This window comes from Pseudopodoces humilis, chromosome 3 (genome assembly GCF_049639895.1).
Source record: "Pseudopodoces humilis isolate 2021_Gansu_Grassland_sample_001 chromosome 3, ASM4963989v1, whole genome shotgun sequence".
Lineage (NCBI taxonomy): Eukaryota > Metazoa > Chordata > Aves > Passeriformes > Paridae > Pseudopodoces > Pseudopodoces humilis.
The window spans coordinates 85,103,488-85,122,535 of record NC_142202.1 but is presented as its reverse complement, the minus strand read 5'-3'; the positions used below and the strand labels follow the sequence as shown (position 1 = coordinate 85,122,535).

Here is a 19,048-nt window from a genome sequence, read left to right as displayed (position 1 = left end):
AGCTACTTTTTTTTAAACTAAGTGAAAACATGTCATTTAAATTGCTTATTTTGGTCCAACAAAATGACCTACTCTGTTATAGCTTCATTTATTTCTAAATTTTCCTTGTAGATAATAGAGGTGATACAAAGCAGTGTAGAAGTGTCAGCTTTATTGCTCTGAAGATCTTCTACATATTTGGAAAATGTAATTCAGTTGCATTTTTATAATAAGGGAAATAGATAATGTTTCCATTAAAGTCATCAGCTACGCATAAAAAAAATTGGATAGGAAGATGTATGAAAATGCCTTTAGAGAAATCGTATTTTTTTAGCAAATTGTATCTGTTGCATATTTAACTTAGGCCTGTTGGAGAATTCTGGAAGTCTAGTGGTGTTAATAGCATTTTACATGCCAATTGTTAGAAAAGAAGTGTCACTTTTTTAAGATCCTTCAACCTGCTACTGTGGCTTTTTATTAACCCTAAGCTCTTTATGTACTTGGAGTGCTCTCAGAGAAGAGTTAATTAGAACTTTAATTAATGTATAGCTTTCAGAGTTATTTTGCATTCCTCTTAATAAAAATATTCTGTTACATTGAACAAGAACAAAGGCTCTCTCTTTTCTCCCCCTCCTCTGGGACAGTCTGCCTTCATGCTTCAGGACATTAATATTTCAGTAGTTACGCTGGATAAAAATTGAACAATGGATGAAACCTAATTATTTTTCTTAGGCCTTTGATATGATCTTATCCAGGTTAATTTTCTTATATTCTGTCCTAGTGAATTTCATTATAAGTCACCTGAAACATTTCCTTTAAATACTGTACTCAGAAAAAAAAAAAAAAAAAGAAACTTTGTCTCCTCTTTGTTTCTTCTATGTTGTGTAACCACTACCACCAAGATTATTGGGAAAAAAAAAAAAAAAGGGAATGAAAATCATGTCTCTTAGCAGCCTTTTCTGCCTCCCTTCCCAGCTGTTCTTGCTTATTTTCTTTCTCATTTCTCTCCTCTGTTTTGTACAGATATCATCTGATGCTGCTCAGCCTTTGGCATCTTCTCCTTCTCTGCAAGCTGCTGCTGAGAAGAGCAAAGCAGAGGTATATTGGTTTTGGGTGTAACTCTTATTAGGTTACTGCTTTGCACAAATGTTTACATCTCTATAGAGTAATTTCACAGAGGTAACTTGAGAGTTTGATTTGCTGTTAATTCTTCACACATTTGAAATGTGTCTCTCCTTTTTTCTTGGACTAGCTAAATGAAAAGAGCCAATACAACTGCAAAGTATATGTGTGGTTGTTACCTCTTGGTGTTTGTGTGTCAAAATTCTGGTTCTTTTCAGATTTTATGTCACAAAACTGTGGAAAACCCAATTAATTCCCAACTAATGGGCATGAGTGATACTGTCCTGTCTCATCGGGGATAATTTCTGATATCTCTTTCTGTATTACTTGCTTATTCCAGATTCTAAATTATCAGTATTATTCCAACCATTTAGTTCATTCTCCTTGGAGATAAATATAGAATTAATTTGAGTCATACTGGTTTTAATATCTCTTCTGGCTGGGATATGTGTGTGTGCTAACACATTTGCTGTTTAGATGGGTCTTTGAAAAACGTAACACACAAGCAAGTAGTAGATGAGGCATCATTTATATCAAGTTACAGTAAATGGCACAATTTACAACAATAATAAGATACATTTTTAAAATGTGAATGTCGAGTGTTAGGTTCTTTTGGATACTTCACTCTAAATCAAGACTATACAGTATACGAAATAATTTATGTGAACATAAATCAAGCTTTTTCCTTTTAAATACAGAAAATTTGGACAGAAGTTATAAATTATTTTTGTTCAGCTATATTTAAACATTAATTAAAATTTAAATGACAATGTCATGGACTAAGGCCACAAACCTTGTTGAATTTGTCATGTATTGTAAGTTGTACCAGGAGTAGCGGTGGCTGCTAAAAATGAAACTTGCCTTTACTTTCTTATCCACCTCTGTTGGTGCATTCACGTTTATAAGTTCTTTTGTGTAACTAGTATGCCATGTTATAAGAAATGAAACTTGGAAAAAAATTTATAATATTTCCCTAGAATTTAAGACCAATATAAAGTCAATTTAATTTTATGATCTTCATAGTGCTTTTTGACTGCTATTGCAAGTAATGAAACACTTGACTGGAAGTTCTGGCATGAATGCAACATCTGAGAAATGTTTTTATTTAGTCTGAATTCATTTTTATCTAATGGAGCTGAGGCAGAAAACTTGAGTATTGAAATCAGGAAGTGTGAAGATGAAGGACTTGCAGATTTTCAAGTCCACAGTGAAAATTAAATGAATGAAAATAAAGTTACTGGGAATCAAGATTGTTTCTGTAGACTCTGTGAGGTGTAGAGGTAGAAACACGGGAAAACAGTTTATTTTAAATATTAATATATTCACTATTAAGCTTTCAGAGATTTTTTAAGGGCAACAAGAGGTAAATATTTATATTTGGTCACCTTTATGGAGTGTTTGCCATATGAAAACTTGCTGCAAGCCCTCCTTGTTCTTGAAGTCTTGAAAAATAAGTGTTTCCAGATACTTTTCACTCCAGAAGTGAGGTTTCTTTGAGGAAACATACTGTAAAAAAATGTTCAATTCAAACCGGAAATCAGGACGTGCTGAAAAAATGCAAAAACTGTAACTCAGCTTTCACTTAAACATATTCAAGGAAATTAAACATACTGTGATTGAAAAGAGTACTTACATGACATTTCAAAAAACCTTTCCCAGGAGCAGAGGAATCAAATCATAGAATTGTAGACTCATAGAATGGTTTGAGTTGGAAAGGCCCATAAAGATCATGTAGTTTCAACCCTCTTCTGTGGACATCCAGTAGACCAGATTGCTCAAAACCCTATCCAACCTGGCCTTGAACACTTCCAGGGATAGGGGATCCATAGCCTCCCTGGGCACTCTGTTCCAGTGCCTCACCATCCTCACAGTAAAGAATTTCATTCTAGTATCTAATCTAAACCTGCCCTCTTTCAGTTTGAAGCCATTCCCCCTTCTCTTGTCACTGTCCTGATGGAGTCCTTACCCTTTGTTCCTGAAGCCCCCTTTAGGTACTATTATAGGAAGACTATTATGAAAGTATCCCCGGAGTCCTCTTTCTTCTCCAGACTTAGACAACACAAATTTTCTCAGCCTGTCTCAAGAGAGAGGTGCTCCAGCCCTCAGTCATATTTGTGGCCCTTCTCTGGGCTGCAGTGGGTCCATGTCCTTCTGATGTTGGGGGCCCCAACTGCAGAGGAAGGGTCTGGTCTGTGAGAGCAGTGCAAAGGAGGAGGATCATGTCTCTTGCCCTGATGGTCACACTTCTTTTAATGCAGTTGTCTAAGTTTCCATGGCGGAAGAGATTATGTTTATTTAAATTATTCAACTTGAGAAGGTTGGAGTGGGATGTGAAAACAGAAAATGAAAGACTTTTCAAATAGTTGTTGCTCTGACAGTGTAATTTGTGTGTAGTTTAGAATGCGGGTTGGTACTAGGGTCAAGAAACAGTAATGGAAGAAAGACTGAGCTTCATTGAAAGGCATGGCTATGCATTTGTGTAATACTAGTTCAGTAAGACTGCAAGTCTCAGGTTATGTGACCTCAGAATAAAGTACTACTCTATACTTGTCCCAGTCATACAGACATTTCTTGAACACCTTGTACTACCACAGCTGAGATACAGTATTGGCAAGGCCTCTAGTTTGGACCAATGTGTTCACTTTTGTGTTCTTATATTCAGTGAAATCTAAGTTGATCTCTGTTTATTTCATCAAAACAGATACTCCAGATTTCCCTATTGGGGTTTCATGACTGTGGTCATTGCTTTCTGTTGCTTTTGAGCAGGTGCTCAGTGTGATAGTCTTATTTTCCAGGAACTGAGTGTTCAGGTTAATGTCTGATGAAATAATTCCCATGGTTTAATTGGGACTTAAGTATCCCCAATCCATCTAGTAAATATGGTAAAAGGTATGAAAATGGACTACTGGAAGTTTTGAAGAATGTGTTACTTGGATCCTCCCATGCCCGGGCACTTTCAAAAAAAACCCAAACAAACAAAAAAAATCCCTTCATCTGAGTGTTAGAACCATATTAAGTAAATGGCATGGTATAAAAATTTTTAAATTGTACATACTGGATGTTAAAAAAAAAAAAAAAAAGGAAAAAACGACAAACATTCCTCATTGACACAAACTATTAACTGTTTTATTTTAATACTTGAGCTGCATGGACAGTTCCAGCCTCTCAACCTTCCTCCTAATATCGGGAAAGTTGTAAACAGTAGTGTTTATTGAAATAAGGCTGTTTTGAAGCTTTGAGCAAATGGGTCTAATGGCCAAAGGAAGCTTTAGGAGATGCTGTTTCATTGTCTTTATTACAGATGGTAAACTCTTGTTTAATCCATTTAGTGTTTAAATATACACACTAGAACTATGCCTTAGTTGTACAAGGTAAATGCAGGCAGACTAACTTTGTCAAAGCAATTGCTAACCTAGAAAGTCTGTATCTTCTTCATGTTATTCCTTAAGGAGTATTTTATGATTTGCTTCAGTCAGACGAGTCAGTAATTTTGGCACATTGATTCATTAAAAACTAAAGTGAAGAAATGCCTGTAATGTCATAATCATGCATGCAAAGTAAAGGGATCTTTTTATTTTCACTTTCTGGAGCAACATAATATCTCATGACTCAGCTGGCCTGTCATATGGCCCAAGGCAACTTTTTTACATTCAGGAGTATTTTTTAAGACTACTAGATTAGCTTTTAAATATTAGTACCTTTCTGCAGAAAGCAGCATGCAATTTACCTTAGTCTGTTTCTTTGGTCAAAGCAGCTGACATCCACCCTTAATGACAGAGGCTGTGAGAATTAACAGAGATACCTATATAATTTTTTTCTCTTCAGCTTTGCTTAGCTTAGGGGAAGCAATACTGGGGATTTTTCCCCCCTTTTCCTTATCAAGCAGAAAAGCAGATGAGCAGGTGAAAAAGTGAATTTCTTGCATTTAGTCTAAAAGTCACAGTATTTTTAGTATTAGTATTTGAGCAAAATGAGTCACGTCTGGAAGGAGAGCAGATAGAAGCATAAACTCTGATTTAAAAGGGAGTAACTGAAGATCTCTGTTTATAGTCTGTATGGCTGTAGACATTCAATATGTTTGCAAATTGGGTACTAGCAAAATGCTTTTTCTTTTTGCAGAAGGAAAAAGAAAAAAAGAAAGAAGAGAAAAAGAGAGAGAGAGAATCAGAAAAACCATCAAAGCAGTTAACAGCTGAAAAGGTATTAAGTGTTTCTTTTTTTTTCCAGTTATTTTAAAATGGTACATAGTATTAGATATGTTCAGAGATCTGGGGAAAAAAATTAATGTGTGTGTATATATATACATATACACACACATGTGTATGTTTATATAGTTGTAATCTGGTTAATCCACATGAATTGTTTGCTTGTGCTGTTGCTTGCATACAAAATTTGGTTGACCATATGGTGAAGAATGTGTTTAGGAGAAGAAATGGGTTAAGATTTCCTAAAGTTCAGGCTCAGACCATAAATCTAATTAAGGTTTTTAAGATCGGTCTTGAGTTGGAAGGGACATCAAGACCTTTCACACAAGGATCATAAAGTCCAGCTGTTAAGTGCACAGCTTGTATGGGGATTGAACCCCCAAACTTGGTGGCACCATGCTCTGATCAGCTGAGCTAACCTCAAGGTCATGGACCGCTGCTATTCTTGCACAGAAAGTTGTCAGTTTTGTTGAGTTCTGTATTATCATCTATTAATGTCTTTCATAAATGAATCCATTTTAAACCTAAGTGTGTAATCTATGGAATTTAATTTTTAACTAAGTAAATTGAAAATTTGCAGCTAAGATCATGTTACAAAATATGACAAGCAAACCACTTAAGGTGCTTCTTTCCACAGCTATATGAAAGCCTAATAAGCAGCCTTAGCAATGTAGGTACAATTAAAATTTCATGTGCACTTCTGCAGAGAGTCAATATTAAACAAAAATGAAATGGACAGTTTTAGTATTAAATATAGTAATTTCTTTTAATACAGATGTTGTCTCTCCAATCTTGTGAATCCATTAATATGTTCAGGTCTGTAGTGCAGTCTGAAGAATACATTGGAGTCATGATCTGTCAGCTTATTCCCTGGTAGAGCTGTGTTACAATTATGAAAAATGTTGTGTCTTCACAGACTATGATTGCAGATGTATTTCTAATTCAATTTTCAAATAGAATATTTTTTCATTTTATGTAATGAAACATGATACAAAAATATGCATACTTGGAGGGGAAAAAAAAGCCCCTCCTCAATACAAATATCATTTTTCTTAAATTAGAAAGCGAGTTTGGAATGAGTTAGTGCAGAAGCAGATTTTGTTATGACAATTCGTGAAGCTTCACTGAGCTATTGTTATTGATATGGTAGGAGGTTAAAGTAAGTTTATGGATGACAATAAAAAGATTAGAATTGATGATTACTGAAGCTTTATGGGGGTGTCCAGCCAAGTTAAATGTTTTATTTTGGTCCTTATAATAATATGCTTTAGTTATAAAGGCTAAAATCATTGCTGTAGTTTGGAAACATTAACTTTCTAGAGCCCAAAGATCTACTTTTGGACTGGGAGAGAGGGTTTCCCTTTTTAAGGATGCATGAACCTTGTTATGTGGCTGGGAATATTTGGTTAAGTGAGGGGAAGTGACAACAGAGCATAGTCACAGCTGAGGGATTATACTACCTGAAATAAAAACCAATTCTAATCCCACTGATTAGATTTAAATTTGAAAAGTCATTACCAGTTAATGATTAGGCAAATAAAAAGAAGTCTTTTGATTTTAAATGCTTGTACTACAAAATGTGGAATTTAGTAAATATATTTGTATTAGATAACTGTGCTGTTGTAACAGCTGCAAAATGTTTGAAGCACTGCAGCATATTTTATTTCATTATTAATGTGTCAGCACTGACTGCTCAAATGGAGCTCATCTGTGTGTCATCTTTTTAATTTAAGATATTCCTCAAGGTTGGGCTTTTAAAGGATCATTCATTCAAAATAAACTGCTTTTTGACTGTAAACATTATATATTTTAAAAGTCTAGTTGCTTTCTATAATCCAAATGAAAGAGAGCTGTGTCATAGATTTGTTTCTGCTGGGCAGTGTTGGTGAGCTAGAAAGCCAAAAGGTTTTATTTTCATACTTGGAATAATACATTGCTGCTTTTGTGGTGTGTTTCTGCTTTAGGGAGCTGATAAATATTAGTATTTCAGTAATAATGATGCACTTCACATCTAGGTAGAGACTAGCTATAGGATCTTTTAAATATTGCCTCCTCAATCAGCAGGGGAGTGTAGGAATCTTGAGCATAATGTCTGTTGTGTTTTCAGCAACCACATCAAGCAGTCAGTGGTTATTTTTCCCAGTTCCTGGTGGAGGAAACAATATGAGAAATCTGAACACTTCATATGTAAAGTCACTGGTTGCCTACAGGCATGGTTTATCTCCAGTCTAGTTATTCCAGGCTTGGGAAGTTAATGAATTAAAAATATGTGAGCAAGCAGTTGACAGTTCTGTCACAATTTTGAGACTTCTTTTAGATTAAAGTAATTCAAGCAGTGTTTTAGCTATCCTATAGAGGACTCAATAAAGATGGAAAAAATTAGAAGTCTTAAAATGGTAAAAAGATGAATCTAGAGAAGACTTAAGATCTATTCTCGTGTCATGTACTCCTACAAGTCTTCAGTTCCTAGTGACTTCGATTTTATCTTTTGTTGAGATTAAATTACTCAGCTCTTAAAACAAGAATAAACATCCTAAAAATTTAAAACATTCAATTTCAGTTCTCATGTTCTTATCTCTGCTTCACAGAGCTGATTAATTTGCTCCTACATCCATTTGAGAGTCTTTCTCTTGTCACTAACTAGATCCAGTCACTAATTGATCCCTAGTGTTTAGCAAACTAAATGTCTAGCATGATTTCTTTTGGATTTTCAAATATTACTGAAAGCTTCTAGCATTGATTTAGTAAGCTTATGATCCAAATATTGCATTAATGTGTCAGGTAATTATGGCATGAAAGATACTTTGTTGATTACCATGCTTGGATAAACAAAGAGCATCATCTTTAAACTGATGTAATAGTGAATTTTCTTACTGAAATTGCTCTTCAGTACAGAGTCATCATGTGCTTGAAGTGGGTGTCGGGGAATATTTTTTTGTGAGCATTCACATTGGACAGTTTACCTGCAGTGTAGAATTTCCTCAAGATCAGAGAGATCTGTTGCAGATAAAGAGGAAGGATACTTGTTTGACTGTTTTTCTGAGCTGTTCACTTACTCATTTTGAGTATTATGCTATTTCCACAATTGCAGATCTCAAGTTTCCTTAGCACTTCTGCTGAAAGAAACCTTATCCTTACAGTTACTTTGGAGAAACAGGGAAAATACTGCAAGAAAACTGCTGAAACAATTATTATATAATTTTTCATGACTTGAAAATTGGGGCCAGGTTATTTGACATGTTCACTCAAAGCCCAGCTTGTTTGCAAGCAACAGAAGTGCAAATTTTTGCAGTATTAGAAATGTGTTGAATAATCAAACTGAGCTAATTGTGTGCTTCTTAATGTTTCCTGTGGGCCAACAGCAGGATAATAGCTTAAGGCAGATTGTCATGTAGTGGAAGCAAGTTTTACATACTCTGTACAGCCAATTAAGATTAAGAGATTTTAAATTGACTATAAAAGTAAGTCTCATGTTGTAAGAGTGTGTTTTCTTATGGGGAGGGGAAGGAAGTCTGTAGTTTGGCCACCAATCTTACATGTTTTGTTGGCAGTTACACAAGAAGGTCTTTAATTTGTAGGCAGGAAAAAACATCTATACTTTTGCTAGCCATTTTTGAGCTTCATCATTCTGCCTGCCCTTTCATCAGCTGCTGAGGAGCTTTCCCTTCTTACTAATTACTCTTCCACACAGCTGAAGGTAGTGAAATTTCCCAAATTAGCCTTTTTTTTTATGACTGAAAAAGTTCTCTGGTCAGGAATAGGGTAAATCACTGAATTCCTTTTTTTATTTCTAGCATAAGTAGAATTCTTGTTCATCCTTGAGTATTTGGATGTGTTCAATTTAGAATTATTTGGTGATTGTAAAAACAATATTTACCATAAGTATTCTACTTGTGCATGAGAGAGCTCTCAAAGCCTCATAGTAGTTTTCTGAAATAAAATTTAACTTGTGTAGATACTTCAGATGAAGTTTCTTCTTGGAGCACAGAGGAGCACTTTAGGTAAGCTCCATGCTATTCTTCATGCAGCAGGTTGGAGCAGGCTCTGTGTGCACTTCATCTGCCTTATACTTGTTTTCCACTGAAAGGAAGCACAGAAAAGTAGATGAGGTGCATTTAGGTCATTCAGGCTGAGTGATCAGGGGCATGGCTGGGACATCCCCAGTGTGAACTGGGGAGACGGTGTGCCCCAAGGATAAACAAAAGCTGCAGAGTGAACTGAGGAATATTGTTCACAAGCCATCAAAGAGTATAAGGAATAATATTTCATTTAGTAGAGACATTTGCTTTGCACTATTTAGAACAGTGAAGTTGGACTGAGCTGTATGAATGACTTCTTGAATTTCAGAGGAACCAGGACTGTTTAGTTTTTCAAGATGTATCTGTTTATGTACTTCTGCAGTACAAATTCAAATAAAAACAGCATCACTAGGTGTGGTGTGATGCTGTGAGGCTCTGGAGTGCTCCCAGAGTAAAGAAGAAGAAAATTGGTGTGCCTAAATGTTCAGATTTTTTGTAGGGTTCAACTCTTTATGTAGTCTAATTTTTAAATAAAGAAAACGTGGTATGCAACAGTGCTAACAACCCAGAATTAAGCTAGAAGTTATTTGGAAAACTGTCCTTGGAAAACTTGGTAAGTATTTCTAGTATCTAAAATTAGGAAGTGTGGTAGTGCATATTTCTGGGAGTTACTCAGTTTCTCTGTGAACCTCCTAGGCAGCTGTGACGTGTTTTCCCCTCCCCTCCCTGTCCCTGAAACGTTATCCCATTGGTTGGTGTTATATATCTCCCCGCCCCTCTCCCGAGGTTTGAAAAAGTCCGGGAAGGAGAAACCCGGGCTCTTCTCCCCCTGGAAGCCAGCCAGAATAAACATCCTCCCTTACCCGGAGGGAGAAGCAGCACTTTTTGGTCTTTTCTTGGTCGTGAAGAATCTCCCTGACCCCTCCATCGACAGAGCTAGCTTGGATTGCTTCGGGGGGCAAAGGGAAGATTGCTTCAAGAAAGTTCAGCTAAGTCCATGACACTGAATGCTTTGGAAATGTTTGGGTTCAGTGCTGTGTAGCTTTCTCTGTGGTTTAGAGGTTTTACATGAGTTGAATACTTTAATGAAAATATTGTGATGTTTTGGATGTAAAATACCGCATGTTGAGGACCATCTAAGTTATGGAAATAAACACCTTTAAGACAAGATTGTGTTGGATAGTAAAGTTAAATGGTTAGGATATAAAGAATGAAGTGCTTTTTTTTCACTGAGTACTGGTGCATTTGCAAACTAATATCAACACTCAAAGATTTTTTTCATTCTGCTGAACATATCAAGATGATGAATTGTTCTGAAGGACTGCAGCAGTTACACTTGATTAACTGAAGTTCAGTATGACACTCTGAGTTAGTTTGTTTTTTTATATTGCATTTTCAATTTGAAACTGACTGTTGTTTTTATATAAAGTTATTTCAAGTGACAGGAATGGGTCAGTTGGAGGTTACTTTTCAATGGTAGCATATCAAATGCTGGTTTTCTTTCCCAAAATGAGGACTAAATTGGCAGATTAAACTTGGCAGTAGCAGTTAGCTGCTGCCTCTCAGTCAGCTGGTACCAGGCAGCACCAGATGGCCTGTATTACAGAGGTACAGACATCAGTTTATTTGCATTTAAAATGTACTGGAGAGCCCCTCAAAAGTGGGGGCAACTCATACTAGCAGCTTTTCCCCTTCTTTCTTTCTGATAGGAAAAACAGTATGTCAGATACTTATTTAACCAAATAGAAAGAACTTAACGTAGCTTAAGTCTTCCCCCAAAGACAGCTAAAACTCACAGAAAAATCAGCCTGCCTGGACAATTGAGGCAAGGGGAACTATCAGTCCCTCTTATTTCTCTGGGATGTAATTTGCTTATCCAAAGTATTACAAGTTATCATCCCAATAATTTTGTACTGGGAGAAGTGAGTTGGAGCAAATAGTGCTTTAGTGTTCTTCACTTCCTTAAAACTGAGTAGCACTGTAAGAATGCATGGAAGAAATGAAAGCCTGCAAAATATTTAGTGCCCCCCTAAACACCAGTTTGGTGAAAGTGATCTGTGTGTTTACTTTTAACTTGTAGGAAAAAGTGGTTTCACAAATACTGACCTGAATGATAACTTAAATGCAGAATCCCATTATAAATATTCTAAATGTTTTCTTTGTTTTGATACTGTATTGTTGATAATTTGCTAAATCATTTGAATAGTTGATAATAACATTTCCCTAGACATCTTAGCATTGTTTGCCTGAGTGATTTCTTTTTAAAATATCTTTTCCTTTTGATTTTTATATGAAATGAAATATTACTTTAAATTGTAGTAAAAAACCAATCATGTATATCATGGTAACAGCAAAATAGAAAACTGCTTTGCTCTCTGGTTGAACACAAAGTTTTATTTAGTCTTTGTTTTCATAAATTCAGACTAAGCAGATAAGAATTAAAGCTCAGAATTTAGGAGTATGTGGTAAGACATAGGGCAGCCTGTTTCCCTGCCTGTACCCCCACAAAGGGTGAAGAGTTTTAAGGCTTCTTGTACTCCCAGTCTGCATTTTACAGTCTGTAGACCTCTCCCAGCCTGGTTTTACATTTCTAATCATACCTTCTCAGTCTTACGGAAGAGATCAGATTATTTTGGGTTCTTTGGTTGTTGTTAATGCTAATCTGGAAGAAAGTAAATCAAATTAGATTCTTCCCAAAACAGTACTATTCATTCCTTTTGCAGGTAACAAAGGACTACTTTTTTTTGAGGATTGCCATGAAAAATAGTCTTACTTAATGAAATTAATCTGTCATGGCTCTTATTACGTATTTGCAGTTGTAGACAAAGAAATTAAGAAATAGATATTGCAGGCAGAAGCAATGAAAGAAACCCCTTTTTTGTCAGAAAAAAAAGAAAAGTTTTTATCTTTTTCTATGTTGGAAAAGGAGTCGACGTTCAGGAAGGGTATCACCTTTTTTTTCTTCAGCCCAGTGTGTGTTTGCTGTATCAGCTTGATCCTCTCAACTCTGGTCTGCAGCAGAACAGTATTTTAACGCAATTTAAAAAAATTCTATACAAGTGGAATCTAAAAATCAATGACAAAAGGCTTGAGTAGGGGCTGCTTTGGTTAAATTTGCCTTTGTTTAACTCGCCAAACTGTTTTTAACAGAAAGCTGTTTTAAGTTTGCTTAGTTTTAATTGACCCTCTATTATGCTTTTGGTCCATGAAGGTTCAAAACATAATACTGCCTTGAGTTTCAGTTGATAATACTTATTAACAGATGGCATTTTCAGCTTGTGATAAGCTTAATCTTTTTTCCTGGTGACTTTGACACAATTAATATTATTAATATTAACATTAACATTATTAATTACACACAACTAACACTTTTAACATTATTAATAATAAACACAATTAACATTATTAATATTATCAATATTATCAACATTGCATATGTTTATTTGTATATTGAACAAAATTAAGTGGACACATTTAAACAAGCATGTACTAAATCAGCCTTACTCATGGGTGGATGCTGTCTTTAGGAAAAAGACATTCTGAGACATTTGAAACCACAGGACCATGCATGATTAAAACTGCAAATATCCAGTCTCTTCTAAAAAGTTTTATAGAAGATTTTTAAGAGATTGTGTACAAGCAGTCAAATGTGCAGGAACAAAATGCGCAATGCATTTACCTAAGTGGTATTGATACATGGAACGTAATGTAAAGAAGGATATGGATTGGATAAGATGAAACTGATAAGAGGAAAAAGACTTTAATTTAAATAGTGTTGCTCAAAATAATAATCTTATCTTGTTCTGAATAATAGGCTTCCTTTGTTTTCCTGAAATAATGCTAGTACTGGAGCATGGGCAAAGCAATAGAGTGCTTTTGTGTGTTCTGTGTAATTTTACCATGCTTAAACTAGAATGTGCTTAATCTCACTCTGGTGTGTGAACATGAAGGTAGGGCAATAACGTAGTGGGAAATCCTGTCAGATGTGTAAATGTCACTGAAGAGTAAAGACACTGACTTATTTTTCATTAAAAATTATTTTAGATGTCACTGGCAATATTAAATCTCCAAGATGAGCTTAAGCTTTAAATGGATGATGATAATAATGATAACTGTAATAATACACCATGTTACAGCAATCTTCTGGTGTCATGCAACAACTTTGTAAGTCTTCCAGTTTAAATTCGTAGCTTATTGTGTGTGTTTTGCTAAAAAGAATATTTTTTTGGACTGTTGAATTTATTGCATTTTGATAGCTGCTTTTGGCACTAGAACAGCTGTGTGGAACCTTTTATGACTTGGCATTCATACTGTTGCATAATTATGTCTTCACAAAGTTAACTCAAAGGTAAATTGCACTGTAGCTGTGGTAGAGGTAGAAGCAAGACAAGATAGAAGCAGGGTCTTTCAACACAATTGGAAGGAAATGGACACTCTAAATAATTTTGTCAGATGATAATTATGATGCAAAATTAAGTTACCAGTTGCCTAATTGTTCAAATAACTGTCAGCTCTTTAATGCTAAATTCCTTACGTATTTTACCTCAATCAGAAATGTTAACCCATCTGCAATTAATTGCCACTTGACTCTGTTGAAAAAAGAATTGCAACTGGATGAGCTTATGTTTCAGTTTTACTTGAGATTTTTATTTTATAAAATTGGTACCTGCAGTTAGAAGAAAATGGGGCAGTTCTGAGATTGGTCCCCAGGCATGCCACTGTATAGTGGCAAAATAAGTCTGTCCTGCCTCTCTGCTCAGCAATTATTGTCTCTCAACTTGAGAATATTGTACTTCATGTCAGAGTAAGGTACTGCAGGCTTATCTCTAGGCAGAAAGTGTATTTTACACTGTGTAGTAACAGGGGTGACCTCTGCTCAAGAGAACATACAGATTTTTTGTCTTACCTATTTACCCCTCAGTTTACATTGTAAGTAGATATCAGTGTATCTTTTTCCTTGGTTTAAAAGTGGATTATTATAATGTAAATGAAATGGGTTGGGCCGAATCTTAGCATTGATGTTGAAATGGATGACTGAACAAACAAATCAGAGGCCTTGTAATATCACTCTGAAGGGCCAGTTTTTAAACTTTGGCATCTTCGAAGCTGTGAAGATAAAAGCTGTAAAAGGCTTTTATATTTTGTAAGGATTATTTAGATATTCTATTTCAGAATACACAGAAATTTCTTACAGGTTCACAATTATTTAAACTGGAGGATTAGAAGCAGAAAGAGGCTTGACCTATTTCCAATTGAGGTGGAGGCTGCAGTGCTTATTGATAGTTCATGTTAAAGGTTACGATAGTATGGAGGATGAAGACAAAGAAAATGGAGCTTGCCCAAGTACAGACAAATCCATTTTGGTATTGCATATGATAGGTTAAAATTACTTAGCTTTTAAAGTAATTGTTTCAAAGTGATTAACTTTGAAATGAGAAGAAAACTGAGGAGAAAATACCTGGGGTGGCAGAAGGCATTAATGTAGCTAACGATACGTAAGCATTTATTAAACATTTCTCCCTCTCAGTAAGTTCTGCATTTGTGAAAAAGAATTATGTACATGTACGTGAGGATGATAAAGTACTTGTCAGCTCTCTCCTAACTTAGTTAAAGTTAGAAAGTTAAAGTTAAACATAGTAGTTAAAGAAAGCAACAAGCTGATACAGAAGTAAGAAAAATAAACCTGCGTTGTCATTCTAATTAGGAATGGCGAAAAGAACGACAGACTCTCAAGGAGTTAGAACAGGAGAATCTCTTAGTTTATTGCTTTAGCCCTGTCTTATAGACTAGTCTGTGGAAAAGTACAGAAAGGAAACTCTTATTGGTTAGTTAACTGCTACATCACTATCATTGGTCAGTGGCGCACGCCACCTCCTGACTTTCTGCTGCAAGGAAAACAAGAGGACAGACAAACAGCACCTGGCAGTTGTTTTCTGTCTTTGAGGATTGTTTTGAAATCCTCCTATGAATTTCTCAGGTTAGCTTTCAGGCAGGATCGAGCTCTGTGTAGCTTGTAATAGCTACAGGCACTCTAGTTCAGATTTAGCATCCATACTGCGTGGCTATTTCAGTGTCATTAGATGTCACTGAGAGGATTGAATTTCTGTGGAGCTAATTGAGAGACTTTCTCAAATGCATCTCTGGAGAAATAGTATGCTTAGACTTCATAAAGTGTTTGTAGTATACTGTTTGTGATAATGACAGAAACGATGCCAGCACAGAGTATGAGTCCAACACTCTGAGTAAATTGTCCTGACTCAGAGGTTGTTTATATGAAACACTATTCAGTGTGATGTTTTAAGTCTGGCTAAAACATAAAGACTGTGAGAATCAGATGAACAACAACAGGGGGCGAAGTGGAGTAGTCTAATCAGTATAAAGAGAGCCAGTGATCTGCTTCTAATATCAAAGGAAAGTAGTAAGGTGGGTCAAGGAAAAAGATTCACTCCCAGGAATACCAGGTGTGTAAGGGGTGATTGCATAATAGGGTATAGGACTTGTTGTTCCATCCCACTTGTTGTGGGATGCAGAGAGAAAAGAATTTGGGGATGGGACAGAGAATTTTGTCACAGTTTATTATGGGATGTTTATGTGACAGAGACCAAACCAGGGGAATATGGAAATCAAGGTAGATTGGGGTATAACAAGCATGAGGAATCAGGGGGGAAGTGGATAAAAAGGGGCAGTCACATAAGTGCTGATAGTTGGCCAGGTTGCTGGGCAGTAGAATTGTCTGAGCCTTCACTTGATCTCTGCAGGCTATTCTGTATTCTTGCCAAATGCTATTTGCAACTATAGAGCTCGAGTGCTTTATCTCTTCTGTGCCTGTGTGTGAACACTTGCAAACTTCAAGTTCAGCTACCAGACAAGTGAGGTAAGAGACTGCTGCTGGCCCCTGGAAAGAGGCTGCAGGCCTGAGGAATTTGAGGGTCAGCACCTGCAGAGACCAATATCTAGAAGCCAACTATTTGCAAAGACAGCATGTCTAACACCAGCTGCCAGAGACAAACATACTGTGATCACATTCATGTGTTACCAAGTAGCACATTTCATGCTGGACTAACCAGTAGGATAGAAGCACCTAGAAAGTTCTAAAGTACGAACTGATTGCTGGCTAAGGGTGTAGGGTCTGGATAGCAAATGAAGTTTCATGTAAAAAGCATTTATAAGCAAAAAACCCCACTTTTTTATAGTTAAGGAAAAGATTCAAAAGCATACCTTCATGAATAGAAATGGAAAGCATTTCTTGATTGTTTTTTTACTGTGAGCTCAGTCAGTTACCATGCCTGAAACAGCTCCTTCTTGTATGGAAATATATTAAAACTAATTACAAATAAATGTCCTTTAGTTCTGATTGGGTACAATGATGTTGTATTACTTGAAAGGTTTTTGAAAGGAAAGTTATAAAAGAAAATAGTTTAATGGGGAACTGGAACTAATATAGCTGCATTATTGTAATCTTGCTGAGGCTAATGAGCATAATAGAAATGGAGTAGAAATGTGCAAACTCAGTTCATATAACCATAATATGCGATTTGAAAACTGAAGGTATATTTAAAATAGCTTACAAAAATGCAAACCATGTTTATTGCATTTCACAGCTGGCAAACTGAAATGCATTAAAACATTTTGACCCTAACCTGATTTATAAATCTCATAAGGAGACACTGGATTAGCTGTAAGGTGGATCTGTCTGGGTTTTCTGATTCATAGTGATTTTTTCTATTAAGATGCAAACCCCAGGTTTTATTGGATTAACATTAGAATTCTTCCATTTTATCTAAATCAAGTTCCATGACAAGATAATACAAAGTAGGAAAAGGATTGATAAACAGCTCTTTCTCTGCCTTTTGTATCCTTGTAAACAGGTCCTTGCTTTTGGGCTCAAATCTAGTAATTTCAGAGATTTACAGCTGCAGGAAACTCTGCTCAAGTCTTTGCCTCCAGAATCTATGGAAAACTTGGATACCTCTGCACTCAGACTGCATTCCTCTCCTGTTCTGCAGTCTTGCCATCCCTAGCTCAGCAGCAAGATGCTGCATCTTGTTCTGACCATTACGTAGCGATCATCTTGCTGTCTTTTGATGGTTATTTTTCAAGTATCAAACTTAGGAAACAGAGCTTTTCCTCTTTTTTCAGACCCTATTCTGAACTTTTCCATTTTAAGAACCTAATATATTTGAATCTGAATGCATAGAACTATTATTTCAAACATGGTTTAATGTATGAATATAAGAATAAGGATTTATCTCTGATACTTTGCCATAGTCTCAGCAGTAAGTATAAAAAGAAAGCAAACCTAAATTTAGAAAATTGTACTTTTACATAGTTCATACGTTGTTTGGAACAAGGTAAAAGGGCCTCTGAAATTGTCTGATGCATTAGAAAGGAGCTAAACCAATTCAGCTGAGTACAGGACATAAAAGGTTTTAAGCCTTCTTGGAATACATTGACTAAAGTAAATAAGATCTGAGCTAACATTTTAAATTCAGTTAAAATACAATGCTAGTACTGCTTGGTCAATAAGTAAGAACAAAGGAATAGTCTTAATCCATTTTCACAGAAACGATTAGCGTATTAGCTTAGACCCAGATAAAATCATATTAATGAAATAAGATTATGGTGCAGGGTCTGTTATTTCTGCCATGAAGTTTTTAATTCAAATGACTAAAAATATAATGCATTTCACATAATCTTGCTCAAGTATCTTACTCCAACTGTGAAAATCTAATGAAATCCATGTACCCAGGTTTTTAAAGTGAAGATGTAGATCAAGGACCACTTTAAAAATTTTCCTTTGGGTATGTATTTTGACTGAAGGATCTTCATGTGTACAGAATCATATTTAGCAGCAACAAAAAGCAATTTGGTTTTGGTTTGCTTAGTGCAAATGCCTTAAATAGGCTTACCCAGGTGAGTGTGAGTGATTCACTGAAATAATCACAATAGATTCTTAAATAATAAATTTACATTTTCACCTTGGCTTGGCTCTTTGGTTCAAGGTAACTGTAGTTTGATAAATAAGAATGGTGGGGTTCTTGTTGTTGTTGACATGCAGGTTTTTCTTTTGATTAGAAATGCATCAGAATTTGATTGCATTGTTGCTGTAGTCTATACAACTTTGCCGTGATACCACCATGGTTTTACTTGTGTTTCAGTGTAGTACATCGGTTTTCTGTCTTTTTTGCTAGTTGGGCAAAATAGGAGTTTATCACTTGCTAAAAGTATCCTTAGTTTTGAAGAGTTAGTCTGATTTCTAATTTTTTTTATCTTTAGTAGCAAGTCTGACAAAACAAGTGCTGGTATTTTTTAGGATGGTAAACAAAATAACACATTTCATCTTTAATGCCATTTGAATTAAATGTTATGAAAAGATTAGTCTTTACTGATTTTCAGGTCAAGTATGAAAGCTATAAAAATTATCTTTAAAAATTCTAGCATGTGCCTATGTGAGTGATGCTATAAATGGATACAGACTAAACTTTTTAGAGCATAAATGTCAGGGAAAATCATATCTACAAACTTATTGCAAGATATAGTAAATTACTAACATTATTTTCTCATATGGCAATTCTCAAGTGTTTATGCTCTCCTGCAAGTTTTATTGCAAGCAGGTAATGAAGAGGGAAGGAATCCAATTGCTTTATGCACAAGGCATACAATTCCCATGTATTAAGAGCAAAGGAGAGCTTTTGTTCAGTAACCGTAGAGGCGTATATGAGT

General features: G+C 35.6%; 1 protein-coding gene across 3 annotated transcripts in view; it reads left to right on the top strand.

Moving 5' to 3' along the window:
• The window catches only part of SMAP1 (small ArfGAP 1), an 89,863-nt gene that overhangs the window by 39,889 nt on the left and 30,926 nt on the right, over nt 1-19,048 (top strand). For 2 of the 3 annotated variants that reach the window (XM_014263655.2, XM_005518133.3), the window contains exons 5-6: nt 1,003-1,077; nt 5,221-5,301. In XM_014263655.2, the coding sequence (XP_014119130.1) occupies nt 1,003-1,077; nt 5,221-5,301 (156 nt within the window). The remainder of the gene's footprint in view (nt 1-1,002; nt 1,078-5,220; nt 5,302-19,048) is intronic. The other variant, XM_005518134.3, reaches the window with a different exon arrangement.